The sequence below is a fragment of the Taudactylus pleione genome, unplaced genomic scaffold, assembly GCF_031769625.1.
Source record: "Taudactylus pleione unplaced genomic scaffold, aTauple2 ptg001724l, whole genome shotgun sequence".
Lineage (NCBI taxonomy): Eukaryota > Metazoa > Chordata > Amphibia > Anura > Myobatrachidae > Taudactylus > Taudactylus pleione.
This window is the reverse complement of record NW_028286121.1, coordinates 250694-270200: the sequence shown is the minus strand read 5'-3', so window position 1 is coordinate 270200 and position 19507 is coordinate 250694. Positions and strand designations below refer to the sequence as shown.

The 19507-nt window shown below is 48.8% G+C and overlaps 1 protein-coding gene across 2 annotated transcripts in view; it reads left to right on the top strand.

Moving 5' to 3' along the window:
- Window positions 1–19507, top strand: part of DNAH2 (dynein axonemal heavy chain 2) — a 189244-nt gene that overhangs the window by 16863 nt on the left and 152874 nt on the right. Inside the window, exons 4-10 of one of the 2 annotated variants that reach the window (XM_088464631.1) lie at window positions 6999–7169; window positions 7244–7472; window positions 14655–14765; window positions 15414–15652; window positions 16819–17010; window positions 17313–17470; window positions 19240–19327. In XM_088464631.1, coding sequence (XP_088320757.1) covers window positions 6999–7169; window positions 7244–7472; window positions 14655–14765; window positions 15414–15652; window positions 16819–17010; window positions 17313–17470; window positions 19240–19327 — 1188 coding nt within the window. Of the gene's footprint in view, window positions 1–6998; window positions 7170–7243; window positions 7473–14654; window positions 14766–15413; window positions 15653–16818; window positions 17011–17312; window positions 17471–19119; window positions 19160–19239; window positions 19328–19507 lie in introns of those variants that run through there. The other variant, XM_088464632.1, reaches the window with a different exon arrangement.

Genomic DNA, 19507 nt, shown 5'->3' with positions numbered 1-19507 from the left:
TCATTATAACTCCCCGTATTACTTCACGCAACGCCTCATTATAACTCCCCGTATTACTTCTCGTAACGCCTCATTATAACTCCCTGTATTACTTCTCGTAACGCCTCATTATAACTCCCCGTATTACTTTACGTAACGCCACATTATAACTCCCCGTATTACTTCACGTAACGCCACATTATAACTCCCTGTATTACTTCTCGTAACGCCTCATTATAACTCCCCGTATTACTTTACGTAACGCCACATTATAACTCCCCGTATTACTTCACGTAACGCCACATTATAACTCCCCGTATTACTTCACGTAACGCCACATTATAACTCCCTGTATTACTTCAGGTAACGTCTCATTATAACTCCTCGTATGACATCATGTAACGCCTCATTATAACTCCCCGTATTACTTCATGTAACTCCTCATTATAACTCCCCGTATTACAATGCCTCATTATAACTCCCTGTATTACTTCACGTAACGCCTCATTATAACTCCCCGTATATCTTCACGTAACGACACATTATAACTCCCCATATAACTTCACGTAACGACACATTATAACTCCCCGTATTACTTCACGTAATGCCACATTATAACTCCCCGTATTACTTCAGGTAACGTCTCATTATAACTCCTCGTATGACATCATGTAACACCTCATTATAACTCCCCGTATTACTTCATGTAATGTCTCATTATAACTCCCTGTATTACTTCACGTAACGCCACATTATAACTCCCTGTATTACTTCACGTAACGCCACATTATAACTCCCCGTATTACTTCACGTAAAGCCACATTATAACTCCCAGTATTACAGCGCCACATTATAACTCCCCGTATTACTTCACGTAACGCCTCATTATATCTCCCCGTATAACTTCACGTAACGACACATTATAACTCCCTGTATAACTTCACGTAATGACACATTATAACTCCCCATATTACTTCAGGTAATGCCTCATTATAACTCCCCGTATTACTTCACGTAAGGCCACATTATAACTCCCTGTATTACTTCACGTAACGCCACATTATAACTTCCCATATTACTTCACGTAACGCCTCATTATAACTCCCCGTATTACTTCAGGTAACGTCTCATTATAACTCCTCGTATGACTTCAGGTAACGTCGCATTATAACTCCCCCTATTACTGACTTAACGCCACATTTTAACTCCCCGTATTACTTCACGTAATGCCACATTCTAACTCCCCGTATTACTACATGTAATGCCTCATTATAACTCCCCCTATTACAATGCCACATTATAACTCCCTGTATTACTTCACGTAACGCCTCATTATAACTCCCTGTATAACTTCACGTAACGCCACATTATAACTCCCCGTATTACTTCACGTAATGCCTTACTATAACTCCCCGTATTACTTCACGTAATGCCTTACTATAACTCCCCGTATTACTTCAGGTAACTCCTCATTATAACTCCCCGTATTACTTCATGTAATGCCTCATTATAACTCCCTGTATTACTTCTCGTAACGCCACATTATAACCCCCCGTATTACTTCACGTAAAGCCACATTATAACTCCCCGTATTACTTCACGTAACGCCTCATTATAACTCCCTGTATTACTTCACGTAACGCCTCATTATAACTCCCCGTATTACTTCACGTAACGCCTCATTATAGCTCCCCGTATTACTTCATGTAACTCCTCATTATAACTCCCAGTGTTACTTCATGTAACTCCTCATTATAACTCCCCGTATTACTCCACGTTACGCCTCATTATAACTCCCAGTGTTACGTCATGTATACAGCTTCCATATGACCTCTCCCTATATCCCCTATTGGTCTGTATAAATAAAAGCCTGTAGTGACAGGATGGTAATATGCCGCCTCCCTGTCTTTTCCCCCCTCATTTTATTTGTGTTTGGGATTCTCTTTACCCCCAGTATCCTGCCGGTATTGACCCTTCCTGATGGTGGTGCCATCAGACACTCACTGACCAGCAAATGCCAACTGATAGGGTTAGGGTTCTGCTCCTTCACTGAGACCTGGTTCCACTTCTTGGTGGTGTGTGTAGCTGCTGCAGCACCTCTTAGCTGGTGGCTTAGACTTGTTCACCCTGATCACATACTTTGGTTCCGTACTAGAGGGTAGCAGTAATAGACAGTCAGTGAATGGTTTAGACAGTTATCTTTTATCTGCAGATTACAGGATTACTGCAGGAACCTGGAAGCAGAATAGTGTTTATTGCTCTTAAAGAGTCCTTGCAAGGACTGTTACACCCAACCCCTTCCTGTGGTAGGGATGACAATAGTGTCTGCTGTCATTCTCAAATTCTTATTACACTACATCCTGACAGAGACAAGTCCCTTCACTAGCCCAGCCCTGCATGGTTTAACAGTGTGTTTCTTGCCCCTGCCCACGTACTGTCAGGGTAAAGTGAGACTCAGCCCTCTCTCCACCCTGGCACCATTAATCTGGGCTGCGGTATTTCATCTCTTAACTTTCCCACCTAAAATACTACATAGTTACCTGCCCCTCCTTGCATCCTGCAGTCACACATGGGACCACATGGGATGCGGTACTCCCCTGGTACCACAGTGCTCCAGTCCTCATGGACAGGAATTAGAACTGAACACTGCCAGTGTAACCGTAACCCCCATTCATTCCTCAGGCGGATGGTAAAACGCGTTAAACCATTTAGTCCTCAGAGCCGGACATAATCACTCCTGGTGTTGCGGTGCCAGCTATTTTCAACACACGAGGGGAGACCCGTCCATATTTCTCCACCGTTTCCCCATTCCAGCACCAACAGAATATTATCCCATGGACCTCCATTTTCTAGGGTTATCAGGAGATTACCTAGGAGACCCAGTCAATGCAGGCCACATTGCTTGCTAACAATTTGATAAATGTGAAGTGCAAGGCTCCATCGCAACGGTCTGCCACACTCCTCTCAACTATAAAGGGTTGTGATAAGTCCCCACCACAAAATTCCAGCCATACAAAAATGGCTGATGCTTTCCTCGGGGCCAACAGAACTGGCACGTACTCCTGATTTGTGACTGGGAACTGTCCATCTGGCCCCTTCCAGCTGAGTACCGCTCCAGGTCTGCACTGTGACACATCAGTTTGTACAGTAGGCCTAATTCAGAGATGGAAGCTAATGCTTCTTACATGCGTACGACGTCGCTTGCCTGCGTAAATATCGGTAACATCGACTCACATCCAGCGGCCATCTTGCCCTTGTGGAAGGTCTGACTCGCAGAGGGATCTCGAGGGCTAATTTATCTCCCAGTTAAAACTGTCAGACACGCCTGCATTTTTCTGACCAACCCCCTGTTACCACCCCCAAACGCTGTCCACCTGTCACTCACTCTGAGCAATGGAAAGAGGCCAGCCTTGGAGTGCTGGTTCTGGCCCCCCACACGTTGTTCTAGGTTCTGTACCTCAGACATCTCCATCTGGCACTTTTCTGCACTAAGGGGCTGATTCAGACCCTTTCGCTATGATGCGAACACTCGTAGCTGGCCGATAGTCGCTAACTGCGCATGCGTACGCATCGCAATGCTCATGGGCAAATCAATGCAAGAGATCGGGATGCTTTCGCTTGCTCCATATAGACTGCCCAGTAGAGTGATTGACAGGAGAGGCCGTTTGTGGGTGGTGACAGGGGCTGACCACTGGAAATGGGGGAGTGGAGGTGCGAACGCAGGTGTGCCTCAACGCCGTTACAGAGGCGTACATAATTAAAAGTCAGCGTCATAGTACACGTCACTTGGTGGGGTTTCCCGCTGTAGTGATCGCAGTGCTTGCTGCAGGGTAAAGACAACCTTGAGCGCTGCAATCGCATCCGATGGTGCTCGTTGTACCAATGGTTACAAGCACTTCCAGGAGATGACGTGCGCAAGTGGGCGTCTTTGGGATGGCTGGTGGGCGTCTACATACACAAAGCGATCGCACGCCAAGACATAGTGGGTGTGCTTATGCCTTGCCATGCGATCGCCTGCCATGCCATCACTTAGCCGAATTTGCATACGCTGGGAGCGAGTGTACGCATCTAGCGGGTCTGAATCAGCCCCTAAATGTCAGACTTGCCCACCAAATCATCAATAACACCAGCCCTACATGCTCTAGATGACCTTCCCATTTCTTACTGATAATGTCATCCAAATAGGCCTGAACAAGCCCTTCACACACTTTCAGTAGGTCATTGATGACACACTGGAAGCTGGCTGGCATGTTCTTCATCCTAAATGGCATGACCTTTAACAGACCGAATGGGGTGATGAACGCTGTCCTTTCTTGAGCCTATAATACAGTGGTAAATGCCAATATCTCTTACTCAAGTTAAGAGTTGCAATAAAATTTTCTCCAACCAACTCATCAATAGGGTAGGTAAAAAGGATTAGCATCACACATGACATCATGTTGTTCATCAAAACTGGATTGCCTTGTCCTTCTACGAATGTCCATGGACTGCACCATTGTCAGATCACCCCTAGCTCCAGAATATTGTTGTATATGTTCTCCTTTGCCTCTGGTGATACCAGCTAAACAGATTTTCCAGTTAGCCTATGTTCAACAGTTTTCACATGGAGCATCACCAGGGAAGACCGTCAGGGCTTTCTACTGAACAGAACCTCAAGGGACTGCATCACTGATACCATCTGCTCCATTGTATGGGCACTTTGTAACTTCCCCCAGCATACTTCCTTGACACCACCTTCATCTTTGTGATCTGCAAGGAGGAATAGTCTTCCACATGGTCTGCTCTTCTGCAAGGCTAACTTGCACAAGCCACATGCGTTTCACTAACCAGTATCTCTTTACCTTAACACCTACTCCATCACAGAGACATCTTGTTAGGCAGCTTCCATAACAAGTCTCTCAGAACATGCCCGGAGTTCCTCAGACTCTGCATCCATACAGCAATTAGAAGGGCCAGATATCACTAGACTCCTGTGGCACCACTCGATAAGGCAACACGGGTGTGACATGTAGCAAGTCGCAGAAGCCCCTAGAGTTTGCTTCAGATTCTCGTTGGACCAATCACACAGTCTTTAGTCTGAGGATGGTAGGGGCAGTATGGGGTTTGTCAACTTTACACAGAAAAAATAGATCACACGTCCCTTGGTCTGGTGAGATCGACAACTTTTGGCAAAGACCTTAGAGGGAACATGAACACTGGGGTTCCCAAGATGTTAACAAAGTCTCAGGATTTGCAGACGGTCTGGACCACTTTTGTCATTCCAGGGCAGAAAACTGTTAGACCGTTCAGTGTTCGTTCCCAACCCCTGTGTCCCATCATTTTGAGGGCCACTGACAGGTGCAAATGAAAGCTCCACAAGACCACCAGTTGATCTTGTTACTTGATAGTCCTATCCCCTTCCACCTTCTCGACATCCCTGTAGATTAACCCTTACTGCCAGGTCACACTCCAAACCTCCATCCCTGAAATGCCAATGCCAGTTTGGCACCTCATGACATTCATAGAGGAGTCGGTGGGCTGAGCTTCCATGGCTTCTCTCTCACCTAAGTTGTGGCTACTAGGGCCAGTCAGATTGGGTCAGTCATAGGGAGGTCATGGTGAAATCCCTACAGCTGCTGATGTACTGCAGCTGCTGGCAGGTCTAATGAGCAGCAGCCACATGCCATGCCATGCCTCAGGGACCGCTCTAACAGGTCCACCAGGGAAGGGACACCCCGTTTGGCAGCTCAATGCTCTGGCTCAATGGGAACCAGGGCTGCAGCTAAACACTGCCCAGAGCAGCCCCATCCCAGATCCCCGCTGCACCACATTCACTTTATGTAATCACATTTAATTCATTATTTAAATACAGTTATATACTTTTCTATGTAGAGAATTGGGGTAATGAGTAGGGTAAGTGTCCTCTTACTGAATGCAAAGCAGGAGGATGCATACAAGCCCAGCGAAGCCATTATATCCCTCTTCCTCTGCTGGCTCATTATATCCCTCTTCCCCCTGCTGGCTCATTATACACCTCTTCCCCCTGCTGGCTCATTATATCCCTCTTCCCCCTGCTAGGTCATTATACACCTCTTCCCCCTGCTGGCTCATTATACCCCTCTTCCCTCTGCTGGCTCATTATACCCCTCTTCCCCCTGCTGGCTCATTATATCCCCCTTATCCCTGCTGGCTCATTATACCCTCTTCCCCCTGCTGGCTCATTATACACCTCTTCCCCCTGCTGGCTCATTATATCCCCCTTATCCCTGCTGGCTCATTATACCCCTCTTCCCCCTGCTGGCTCATTATACACCTCTTCCCCCTGCTGGCTCATCATATCCCTCTTCCCCCTGCTGGCTCATTATATCCCTCTTCCCCCTGCTAGGTCATTATACCCCTCTTCCCCCTGCTGGCTCATTATGTCCCTCTTCCCTCTGCTGGCTCATTATACCCCTCTTCCCCCTGCTAGGTCATTATACCCCTCTTCCCCCTGCTGGCTCATTATACCCCACTTCCCCCTGCTGGCTCATTATGTCCCTCTTCCCCCTGCTGGCTCATTATATCTTCCCCCTGCTGGCTCATTATATCCCTCTTCCCCCTGCTGGCTCATTATATCACTCTTCCCCCTGCTAGCTCATTATACCCCTCTTCCCCCTGCTGCCTCATTATATCCCTCTTCCCTCTGCTGGCTCATTATATCCCTCTTCCCCCTGCTGGGTCATTATATCCCTCTTCCCCCTGCTAGGTCATTATACCCCTCTTCCCCCTGCTGGGTCATTATATCCCTCTTCCCCCTGCTGGCTCATTATACCCCTCTTCCCCCTGCTGGCTCATTATATCCCTCTTCCCCCTGCTGGCTCATTATATCCCTCTTCCCCCTGCTGGCTCATTATATCCCTCTTCCCCCTGCTGGCTCATTATATCCCTCTTCCCCCTGCTAGGTCATTATATCCCTCTTCCCCCTGATGGTCACCGTTCTACTTGTTAATGGTAAGCGCTAGTAGTGGTTACTGGTGAGACGGGCTTGTGTCTCTTCCCAGAAACCGAACTTAAAGCAGAGGATTGTTCTCCGCCACCTCCCACCCGAGATGTGGACCCCCGAGCTCGATGCCGCCTTGGACCGCTTTGTTTCAGACATCACACAGGAGGCCCTGTCTGTGTACTTTGACACCCACTCCGGACTGCATGCGGAGCCTAACATGCCGGGACAGGTGGGTAATGTCCACCAGCATCTGCTGCCCTTTGGATCCATGAACTCAAATACTAATTGTATGTTCTCTGACAGAATGTGGAGCAGTTAATCTATTTCGTCAGGAAGGAGCAGGCCGCGCTAGCTCCTGAGAACTTGGAGGAGAACCTGCAGTTTGGATCTGTGCGAGGTTCCTACATTGTAGCACTGCTAAGACTCATGAACGGGGTCTACGCTCCCTACATCTTCAGCAACACCAGCTGGCCGGAGAGTATCCGTAACAACTTCTCCGCTCATGCCCACCGCTTCCTGGCAGCGCTCACCGGTGAGAATAGTCTTTGTTAATGATTGTTTTTATATTAGTAGAATGTTTGCGTAACACCCGCAGACGTTGCATTGTGTTTACATAACACCCGCAGACGTTACATTGTGTTTACGGAACACCCGCAGACGTTACATTGTGTTTACGGAACACCCGCAGACGTTGCATTGTGTTTACGGGACCACCCACAGACGTTGCATTGTTTTTACGTAACACCCGCAGACGTTGCGTTGTTTTTACGTAACACCCGCAGACGTTGCGTTGTTTTTACGGAACACCCGCAGACGTTGCATTGTGTTTACAGAACACCCGCAGACGTTACAGTGTGTTTACAGAACATCCACAGACGTTGCAATGTGTTTACGGAACACCCACAGATGTTGCAGTGTGTTTACATAACACCCGCAGACGTTGCTTTGTTTTTACGTAACACCCGCAGACGTTGCATTGTGTTTACGGAACACCCGCAGACGTTACATTGATTTCTCCTTCATCCACTAGGGGACACTGGAGTTCAAGACAGTGGGGTATAGACGGTGGTAGAGTAGAGCCTGGCACTTTAAATAATTTAGAAGTGTGACTGGCTCCTCCCCCTCTATGCCCCATCAGCCTCAGTTTTTAGAATGTGCCCGAGAGAGCCGGTCGCACATCAGGCTGTCTCCAGCCTTTCTCATATAATTATATTTTAAGCTTTTATACAAGCACTGAGGACAGGCAGGCTGCTTACTGTGGCAGTCTGCCTGCTACGTGGGAGCCGCCGGGAGGGCACCACACGGCTACTGCAGTCTGTGTCCGGTGACCCTGAGGGGGGACTTTAAACAGAGTCATCGGACTCCATGAGGGCCCGCCACAACTGAAACCGGTTCGTGTCCGGGTTTCCTCATTTGCCCCCCAGCCCAGCAACCCGGCCGCAGCAGTCCGTAAGTATATCCCACTACTCCTGACTAGCTGGAGTGGTGGGCCAAAACGCTGGGCTCAGGGACAGCGCACACTGCATGGCTGTCACACACTGCTCCTTCCCCCTGCCAGTGAAAGTGGTAGTGTCGGAGCTGCTGACTGACTTATTCCTAGCCATCCCCCTCCTATTAACGAGGGGATGGAGTCGGGCTCGTGCTCTAAGCCCTCATCTGAGAGCAGCGCGGTCTGCCGGTCCGTTAGCGCTGCTGCGCTGACATAGTCTGCATTAGTCCCCCCGGGAAGGGACCTCAGAGGTACCTGGGAGGGCATCCTGCCGCGTCTAGAGCGGGCAGCAGCAGCCCCCCCATTATTAAAATGGCGGCCGCACTCGGGGCAAAGCCACGCCCCCTTCGCGGCCCTAATTGCGGGCGCACAACAGCCCAACCAGCGGGGCAGCCAGGTGTGAGTAAGACAGACGCCGCACCGCTGCTCACTAAATAGTGCAGCACAGGCGAGGTCCTGCCATCTGGTGTAATGGCCGGCTTCAGGAGGCCAGACGCGTCCCTCTAGAGAGGCAGGTGCAGCGCTGACAAGCAGCGCGATCCTTGGTAAGGAGTACCCGCGTAAAGAGGCTTCCCTTATTGAGCGGCCCAGCCTTATAAATGTATCTGCTGATGACTCCCGCACCCCGCTCAGAAGGGCCGGGAGGAAGGTTGTCTTCCCTACATTACGCCCAGCCCACTCTTTCCTAGTAAGTGGGCAGAGGCGAGCCTTACAGTGCACGCGCGCGCTCACACACTGATAGCCAGGATTTTAGGGAAGGGCGCGTCATGCATAATAGCCGCGCCATCTGTACCACTGCCTGCCGCTGGTTAAAGGTGCAGTGCAGACCAGCGCCTGAAGAGCGCGGCTGCCTCCTAACTCCTGCAACAGGGTTAATTAGCGTGGGTATCCTACGCGACTCCCTCCTTCTCCCACGCTGGGAGTGCTGCTAGCACAAAAGTAGAGATAGGAGTATAGGGCTGGCTACAAATAAGTATCAGCGCAGGGCTCGGATCTCTCCACGGCTCTTGCTGTGTGGAGTTTGTATGTTCTCCCGGTGCAGGCAGCACTGTCTTTGCTTAGGCTGGTTTTAAAAAATTAGCAACGCTCCTCATCTAGATCTCAGGAGGAGATGCCGCGTCCCGCAGCTCCTGGCTGGGCTGAGCAGGCTTCCCTGTTAGCTATAACATAGGGCTAATAGCCTTACGTTATACCAGCACAATGCGGCTCCCCGATGCAGTGCTGTATGACCATCACACTCCTGTCACAGCAGGACAGCATCACCGCTTTATACTATTAAGGGGGCTAGCAGCGCTGTGCTAACTGGAGTGTAGCAGTTTGCACACGTACAGCGCGGTATTCATGTACAAACAGCGCCCCCTGTTTCCCTTTTAAGGACTGTAGTTACTACTGCACACAAGCATGATAGCTCAGTGCACTACCTGCAGCAGGGAGTGCTTTAGCGTGGGTCTCTTACGCCTACCACACTGGGTGTGCTTCAGCGCAAAAGGTAGGGGAGGCCCTGTCCTTGTATGACGGGAGTTTAGTGCTAGCTACAGTGCATAGCTGGTTGCTAGCTGTATGGGAACTAGCCCAATTCCCTTTTGCACCATAACACCACGTTAGGCGGTTCTGAAAGAGGCCAGTTCAGTCGATGCATCACAGCTAGAAGCGAGGGGTTGACGAGACAGTCCCGCCAATTCAGCGCCGCTTGGCAGGCTTCCCTTCGTTCTATAACAAAGGGCGCCTAGCTTAATCTAATGGCTTGGTATCTTAGCTTGTGAAGTATCATAGCCTCATGGTGTACTAGCTCTACTGTTCTGGTGCTGCTGCCAGAACTTATGGTTATAGCATACCCTTCACCCAGGGTTAGCACATTTTGGCGTCCCATCCCCAGGCTTATGCCTCACATGGGCTCGCCTTAAAGAGGGGCAGTATCTTCCCATGCATATATGTGGCAGCACATATACTACATTACTACATATACTACATTATAGGCTGGTCTTAAAACCTTTCACCAGCTTTCTGTGCTTACCTTAGAAGGTATGCATATGTGCATGTATTTATTTCTCATGTGTTCCCTTCGGCAGCACATACAGGAAGAGGTTAGTAACGTGGCAGTGCGGCCTCACAGCACTGAGGTGGTCTTTTTGATTCCCACTTCGAAAAATGGGTTAATCTGGCGCTAAAATGGCTCACCTGCTAAGGCGAGTACACCTGTAACAGAAGGGTCCCAGGATTGAAACCAGTCTGGGACAGCACGCAGCTAACATACCCTGCCCCTGCGCAGTAACAGAGTGACGGCCACACGCGGTACATGAGCAGTCCCCCTGCGTGGGGGTAAGCCACGTGTATGGTATGTATATGTGTGTGTGTATATATATGTAATATGTATATTGTATTTTATACTAGCCCTGCAGTAGAACATATACATGCTGGAGTGAATTTTGTCCTTGGGCTCAGTTCCTTCCATGGCTTTAATTTTTGCTCATGTTCTAATTTTACAATATTATTGTCACCTACTAAATTTGTATGTAGGTATGCATATGCATATGTGGATATCGCTTCTTATCCTTACCATAAGAGCAGGGGTAGGATCTGTTGTTATCAGTTTTATGTCTGATACCTAGCATATTGATAGAAGGCTGCGATTGGAGGCTGGACTCCTGATGCGGTAGATGGTACAATAACTCCGCTTAACACGATCTCTCCCGGGGGATTGGGTTGTGTGTATATACATGTATATGTGTAGGAGGCCTATACTTCTACAAGCATTAGGTTACCTATAATACCACGCATGGGAAGCCGCCAGGGATTACCAGAAGCTGTAGGCTATATCCATACATATTATATGGTGACTCTATAATCTAAAGTCATGTGCTGCAGCTTACATAGTGATAGTCACAATTCCCTAAGGCATTGCTTCTAGTATGGACCCTAGCCATGTCACATGTATATAAGGATATATACTTATATAGCTCGGTTCATGTTAGTCTATATCTATGGCGCCCCGTTTCGGGGGACCTATTCTCATTACAGTGATGCACTTGGTAGCAAACTGGTAAGACGCCCATTCCTTGTATGTATATTTCCTAATAATTGGGAAACAAAAACCTGTTTTCTGTTTAACCCTACTGGGGTTATCACTACTGCTATCTCCCTTCTTTGCTTGGGATAACTAACGAGTTCTATGTCTAAGTACAGGTACCCTTCTCAGTATCGATTCCGATACTCCATATTATTGTCGTATATCTCAATAGATTGAGTCTAAAGGGCCCTTAGGTACAATTCATATCTTGAAGGCCTAGGGCCACCTACCGATTTAGGCAGGGACAGACCTGGGTTATATTAGATTGGTGGGCATAATACACATTGTAAATATTTATGTAAGGATACTTAAACTAGCAGACCGTTTTTGGGGTATAAGTATAATCTTCAGATACACGTCTCTAATGGAACAGGCTCAGGTATAGAGTCCTGTTTTACGACCTTCTTGTCTCCACTAACATTCTGCTAGTTTCCACAGTATTTTCTACTGCACATCTCCAGACTGAAGTACGTGCTGTAGGGCATTGGCCTTAGCCCACTGAAGCTACTCTCTATTCCTAATGTGGCGGGTTGCTTTGCGATACAACAGGTCAGTGACATTCTACATTTCGGGCCAGAGGGCTTCTGGTCGCTCACAGGTGAGAGCTTACCCACTAATGCCTCGGTAGAGGCTCCTATTTCATGTAAACTGACATACATAGAGTTCTTCTCCCTTACCGCCTCCTAGCAGCCATCCGCTCTTTTAATCAGTTGGCTCTACACTTTAGAATTTTCCTGGAGTGTGGGTGCATAGTTACAACATTGAGACCCAATTCTACTAGAATCTGTTGGCGTTATGGACCAAAGCACATCTCTGGGCTAGTGCACATCTTTACATAGAAGTGTGACAGTCACTATGTTCCACTCAGGGGGCCTGGTGGGTACCTGACTGGTATCTTCCTGGTTGTTTTCATGCTATGTTCAGGCCAGCAATTACTACTACCTATGCACTTCCATCATGTTGGAAGTTGTCCGTTGTTTTCTGTTTAGCGTCAGGGTTTCAGTTGCTGGTTTATTCCTGTTCTCAGAATGGGTTGTACTGCGGTCTGACCCTCTGGAAGGTATTGTAATCTCAATCTTCTCGAAGCCGCCTCGGCCTCATGCCCAGGGTGATCTCCACTCGTTGGAGATTTCTATGGTCTCATCCTTCCGCTGGTTCACAACTTTGTAGTAGTTGGACTTTCAGAAGGGTTCAGGGCGACTGTGCGGCCTTGACTTTTACCTTGTACTCTCTGTGAGGAGTCTGTGGACTCTCTGTTTTTGTAGATTGGTATCGTTATACTTCTATCTATATGAGTTATGTCCAGCAGTGCTGGTATTCTGCTATCTGCAAAATGTGGCAGCTTCCTGTTTCCGAATCTGGTACGGTTTCCTCGAGGTTTCTTCTCGGGTTACTGCCCTTCTCCTATGGATTCGGGTATGAGTTCTCTGCTCCCAACAGTCTGGCTTGGTCTGTTTTCAGCTGAGTTTACAGTGTTCTGATGCTTCTCATCTGAGGGTGTTTTCTCGCTAGCCGCTTATTCCATTCGATTACTGTACGTTGTGGTATTCTGTGTCTGTTCCGCACGGAGTTCTGGTTGTCTCCTGGCTCACGACACTTGATTCTCAGCTCTTGCCTTCCGTTGAACCTCCGGTTCTATGCGGTCCCTGTTCGGTTGCCCGAAGGGTCGGCATGTTCTCCGCGCTTCCCACCCGGGAGGTTGGCTTTGGGACGTCCCCACTGTCTTGAACTCCAGTGTCCCCTAGTGGATGAAGGAGAAAACAGGATTTTGGTACTTACCGATAAATCCCTTTCTCCGATTCCACAGGGGACACTGGACGCCCGCCCGGCGCGGCGTACCTGCCTGTTGTGGGTCTTTATATAGTTGTGTGACTGCATGTGTTCCCTGCAGTGGTTTCCTCTGTTCTCCTTCAGTCGGTATTGTTCCGTTCTGTGGTCTTCTCCTTCTCCTCGTTTTCCTGTTGTCCTCCGTCTCCTCTCGGGCTCAGTTCTTAAACTGGGCCTGATGAGGCATAGAGGGGGAGGAGCCAGTCACACTTCAAAATTATTTAAAGTGCCAGGCTCTACTCTACCACCGTCTATACCCCACTGTCTTGAACTCCAGTGTCCCCTGTGGAATCGGAGAAAGGGATTTATCGGTAAGTACCAAAATCCTGTTTTTACATAACACCCGCAGACGTTGCATTGTGTTTACGGAACACCCGCAGACGTTACATTGATTTTACATAACACCCACAGACGTTGCATTGTGTTAACAGAACACCCACAGACGTTGCATTGTGTTTACGTAACACCCGCAGACGTTGCATTGTGTTTACAGAACACCCACAGACGTTGCAATGTGTTTACAGAACACCTACACACGTTGCATTGTGTTTACAGAACACCCACAGACGTTGCAATGTGTTTACAGAACACCCACAGACGTTGCATTGTGTTAACAGAACACCCACAGACGTTGCATTGTGTTTACGTAACACCCGCAGACGTTGCATTATGTTTACAGAACACCCACAGACGTTGCAGTGGGTTTACAGAACATCCACAGACGTTGCAATGTGTTTACGGAACACCCTCAGATGTCGCATTGTGTTTACGTAACACCCGCAGACGTTGCATTATGTTTACAGAACACCCACAGACATTGCAATGTGTTTACAGAACACCCACAGACGTTGCATTGTGTTAACAGAACACCCACAGACGTTGCATTGTGTTTACGTAACACCCGCAGACGTTGCATTGTGTTTACAGAACACCCACAGACGTTGCAATGTGTTTACAGAACACCTACACACGTTGCATTGTGTTTACAGAACACCCACAGACGTTGCAATGTGTTTACAGAACACCTACACACGTTGCATTGTGTTTACAGAACACCCACAGACGTTGCATTGTGTTTACAGAACACCCACAGACGTTGCAGTGTGTTTACGTAACACCCGCAGATGTTGCATTGTGTTTACAGAACACCCGCAGACGTTGCATTGTGTTTACAGAACACCCGCAGACGTTGCATTGTGTTTACAGAACACCCACAGACGTTGCAATGTGTTTACAGAACACCTACACACGTTGCATTGTGTTTACATAACACCCGCAGATGTTGCATTGTATTTATGTTATTCATAACCTGCCTCCTCTTCTACCTGCAGATGTCCGGTACAAGCTGCAGGGTCATACCGTCCTCTATATTCCCATCGAGGCCATGAACTTAGATGCTGAGGTTGCTGTAAAGGACAAAGAGATGGTTCAGAGGCTGGAGAGTGAGTGTTTTCTTAAATATCAGAAACCATTTCCATAGTTTCTCCAGCTAGACAATTGCGAGACCCGTGACTAGATTCCTGGGCAAATTCTGGGTTTACTCACCTTCCGTATGGTGGTCGGTCCTCCTGAAGGCATCAGTTGGTTTCTGGCAGACGTGACATTAGACTGTCCACATGTCAGCCTAAGCAAATGCCTAGAAACTGTAAATGTTGTGGCCAAGGCCCTTGGGGAGGGATACAGGCACTCACAAGCAAGCAGAGGTTGTGGTGTAACCATTGTATGGCGAGAACAAGAAGATGACTAGGCACTAAGGCCAGTAGTCTAAGCAAGTCGAGGACATGGTTTAATTTTCTCAGAGGGAACAGTTGAGAAAAAATAAATCAATAATTAATTGAGAAAACTAGTTGCATACACTGAAGATCCTGTGTGGACATCTCAGCAAATGTCCTGAAGTTCTGAATTGAGGGAGGTGGACTGAGAGGAACAGTTCTCTCCTAGGGAGGTCCACATCCTCCACCCCGTTCTATGTCATTATTTTTTCCTTTTTCTTTTGTTTAGTAACATTATGCTGCATCACATAAGAGATAAAAGAGGCATGAGGGGTTATTGTTCTAATGTGTAGATATCTGTGTCTTGTCCCGTCACAGCTGCCATGGTTCACTGGACCCGTCAAATCAAGGAGGTCCTAAGTGCACAGGAGGCACTGGAGATGGGAGAGAGCTCGGGACCTCTGGAGGAGATTGAGTTTTGGAGAGACAGGTGCACCGATCTATCGGGCATCAGCACACAACTGGACAAGCCTGGGGTCAAACATATCGAACTCATTCTTGAGATGGCGAAGTCTTCCTATGTGGGGCCATTCAAGAAATTGTCCAAGCAGATCCAGGTGGGAGAAGGAGGGAGGGTCTCCTTTCCGGCTCTGTCGGTGTAATAACGTATCACACGGACTGGCCTGGGAGGGCTCTCTCCAGAACAGCATCTGGCGATCTATGCTCTCTGCTATCTTCATCGTTACCTGTCATAATGCCCCAAGTTCTAGCTGGACGCTGCTGTGTCCGTTCTTGCGGCTGCGATAACATGCAGATACTGGTATCCGCCTTTCCCCGATGTCGCAGCCTGCGTCTGAGGGCCTGAATCAGAGATGGACTCAGCGCCGATATTTTTGCAGATTGAGCGATTGTTAGCCATTGCGCATTCGTGTAAGCCACATTGTGCGCTCTAAGCGATTAGATCGCGATTATGCTAACGTAGTCAGCGTTTGGGGGAGGTAACGGGGGGGGGGGTTGTTAGAGAAACGCAGGTGTGTCGGACCGTTTAAACACTGTTTCCCGGGCATGCATAAATAGGCCCTGCGTCCTTGCTCACAGCAGGAGAGCCCCCTGCGCGTCTGGAGACCCACCATGTCTGCGGCAGCTTAGATTTACTTGGAAGCATGATGGCCGCCTGATCTGCGTTCCACGTTTCCGGTTATATGCGTGAGCGGCGGGTGTGAGACGCTTGTCAGTGGGGGTCTCTAAGCGCTGGCCGACAGGTGAAGTCATTAGCATATTTTTGCAATTGCGATCCGTAAGAGATGCTATCACTGAATGTACAAGGACTACAAGGACGCCCACTATTAGCGCCTCTGCGCGCTGTAACACCGCATCGCTTGCAGCATCGACACGTGCGCCATCCCTGTGGCGTGCACAGTTACTCCGTCTCACTATGGCTTCAGTGGCTGCAGCTGTGCGTATAGGAACTCAGCCACTCTTGCTGACACTGCCGCCACACTCCCATAACACGCCTACGAGACAGACTATCTTTGCGTTCACCTTCGGCCACATCCCAGTCACCCCCTTTGCTTTGCTGCCATGTTTCTGATACCGTCTGTCCCAATCACAGCGTCACCTTTTCCGTACACTCCGCGCAAGGCACACGCTGTAGGAGTTTTTAGGTTTTTTTTTTGCGCAGTTGCCAATATTCGCTCATCTACGTGAATATCGGCGCTGTGTGCGGATCGCTGACATTTCAGAACCAACCCCTATGTCTAATTTGTCTCTTCCCCTCTCACAGGACGGGTCTCTCCAAGCTCAGTCCAACCTGAGTTTCCTGTCTGTGCTGAAAGAAGCGTTTGAAGAGCTGACGTCCTTGACGCTAAAGCAGATTCCTGACAAGCTTCCACGTCTCCTCCGCCTCGTCCGCGTCATCTGGGTCAACTCCCCCTACTACAACACCCGCGAATGCCTCACCTCACTTTTCCGTAAGGTGAGTAACCGCAGGCATCAGGTCCCCATGCTCGGCGTATGGTCTCATTCCATCAGTGCAATGAGCAGGAAACTGGGATTGAGATGTGAATACTTTTTTGATCAGCTTCAAACCACTTTCACGTCTTCGACCCTATTACCAAGGGGGGCTCCATCCCCAGCACTATACCAGCCTCCGCTCTCCTGTCTCACTCGTGTTCGGGATGTGTACTCGGGAATCTGAATCCAATAATATGTTACCAGCCAGAATCCCTCCCATCGCTTCCCTACTTGGAAACCTGACCGCCAGACTCTTTTTTTCAGATAAGTAATGAAGTCATCCGACTCTGCAGCCGAGAAATCTCCCTAGACCGCATCTTCGACGGCTTCATCACCTCAAGTCGTGAGGTGTTAAAAGACTGCATCTGGTGCTGCACGGCGTGGAAGGAGCAGTACGTGAGCGCAGCGCAGGTTCACCAGAGGTAAGCGGCAGAGCACGGGGTCGGGAGTTGGGTCCCGGATGCTGGCACTCGGCATACCGGCGGTCAGAATTCCAACGCTAACCCCGACAGGGTTAGGATACGACACCTGTCAGTCAGTAACCTAAACCTCTGCCTCCCCCTAACCTTAACCCTCCCTCCCCGGTCCCTTAACCTAACCTTCCCCCCCTAGTGCCTAAACCTAACTGCCCCCTCCCCACACCCTAAACCTAACCCTCCCCCTTTAGTGCCTAATCCTCTCACTAGGGCCTAAACCTAACCCTCCCCCCTCCCCACACCCTAAACCTAACCCTCCCCCCTTAGTGCCTAATCCTTTCACTAGTGCCTAAACCTAACCGCCCCCCTCCCCACACCCTAAACCTAACCCCCCCTAGTGCCTAATCCTCTCACTAGTGCCTAACCCTAACCGCTACCCCCCTCCTCACACCCTAAACCTAACCCTCCTCCCTTAGTGCCTAATCCTCTCCCTAGTGCCTAACCCTAACCGCCCCCCTCCATACACCCTAAATATAACCCTCCCCCCTTAGTGCCTAATCCTAATTCTCTCCCTAGTGCCTAACCCTAACCCTCCCCCTAACCCCACTACTTACCTTAGGGACCCGGGTTTCCCAGCATCCGCATTCTGAGTCCCTTCGGTCGGGATTATGACTGCATCCCAGGGACGGAGCAGGGGCCACATTATAAATAAAGATATATTTATTAACTAGCGTAAAAAAAAAAATAAAGTGGCAGAGGAAATGACAAAAGAATCACATGATGTGGAACTGTTCATTTAGCGCAAAATATGCAAATTTGTTCTGCACTTACCCATAATGAAAGGCGTAGACCTATATCCGTATATACAGGTTTGGCATTTGCAACAAAGTACGGAACGGGGGAGGGAAGGAGCGTGAATACAGAGCCCAAGTATATTAAGGGCGTGTATGGTAAAACGGCGGTATACGCAGTACCCATAGCACTTGTGTCTGGTGGCTGGGGGAGGTACAGCCTGATGATGATGTTTCTGATTGGCTGATTGAGGATTCATCTGAAGGTGATTGGTGCTTTTTTTTTTCTTGCTGGTGCCTATATTCCTCATATATGATTTATGGTGGTGTTTTCTAAAATGTTATTTTTTGCTCCTTTTATGCAGAAGGAAGGTTATACCTGCTCTTACCAAGCTTTCCTTGTGCTTATCACCTGCGTGGGTGTCAGTGTAACTACGCCCGACGTCATTCTGGCGCATATAGTACCACTGGTCCTGGGCCGGAAGCATCTTAAAAAGCCGCTGACGCATAAATTACGCCATTATTATGTGCGGCTTTTTAGATGGTCTCATTTGACGCACATGTCCAATTTAGAATCAACCCATAGGGCCAAAGGGTTTTGTTATTAAACTAATTGCTGGTTTAAATCCAGTAACTATCTCGCCAGATATAAAAAATATAAAATAAGCCAGATGAGGCCATTGGTCACAGGACTGGCTTCTTCACTTGTCGGGCCTGCAAAAGTGCTAGCCGTGATGGACCCCCCCTTATACTTCTCCCGAGGTTCCCACCCCCAGGATATAAACCTGACAGATCAGATCTCCCACATTGCAGCCGGTAACGGTGGCCTAGGGAACTCCTGAGCATGCTGGATGTGCAGTGTCCTTTATATGTGAGATCAGCTTCATGTATGCTGTTATGCCATGTAAGCGTGTCATTAGGTTACGTGTGCCAGGTGCATCACGCTGATCATTCCCACTCATTGACAGTTGTCTCATTCTTCAGGTTTTCCAAAGTCGGATGGGTTTTGGATCAAACCAGTATCTTTGCTCAAGTGGATGCCTTTATACAGCGCTGCAAGGATCTCCTAGAGGTACAGCACAAATGTCACATTAATTATCAGTTCTCTCCCGCATCAGTCACCCACAGTGACCCAGATAGACGGGAGCTATGTGTCTGTCCCTCCCCCTGCAGGGTGAGACAGACAGAAGGGAGCTATGAGCCTGTCCCTCCCCCTGCAGGGTGACACAGACAGAAGGGAGCTATGAGCCTG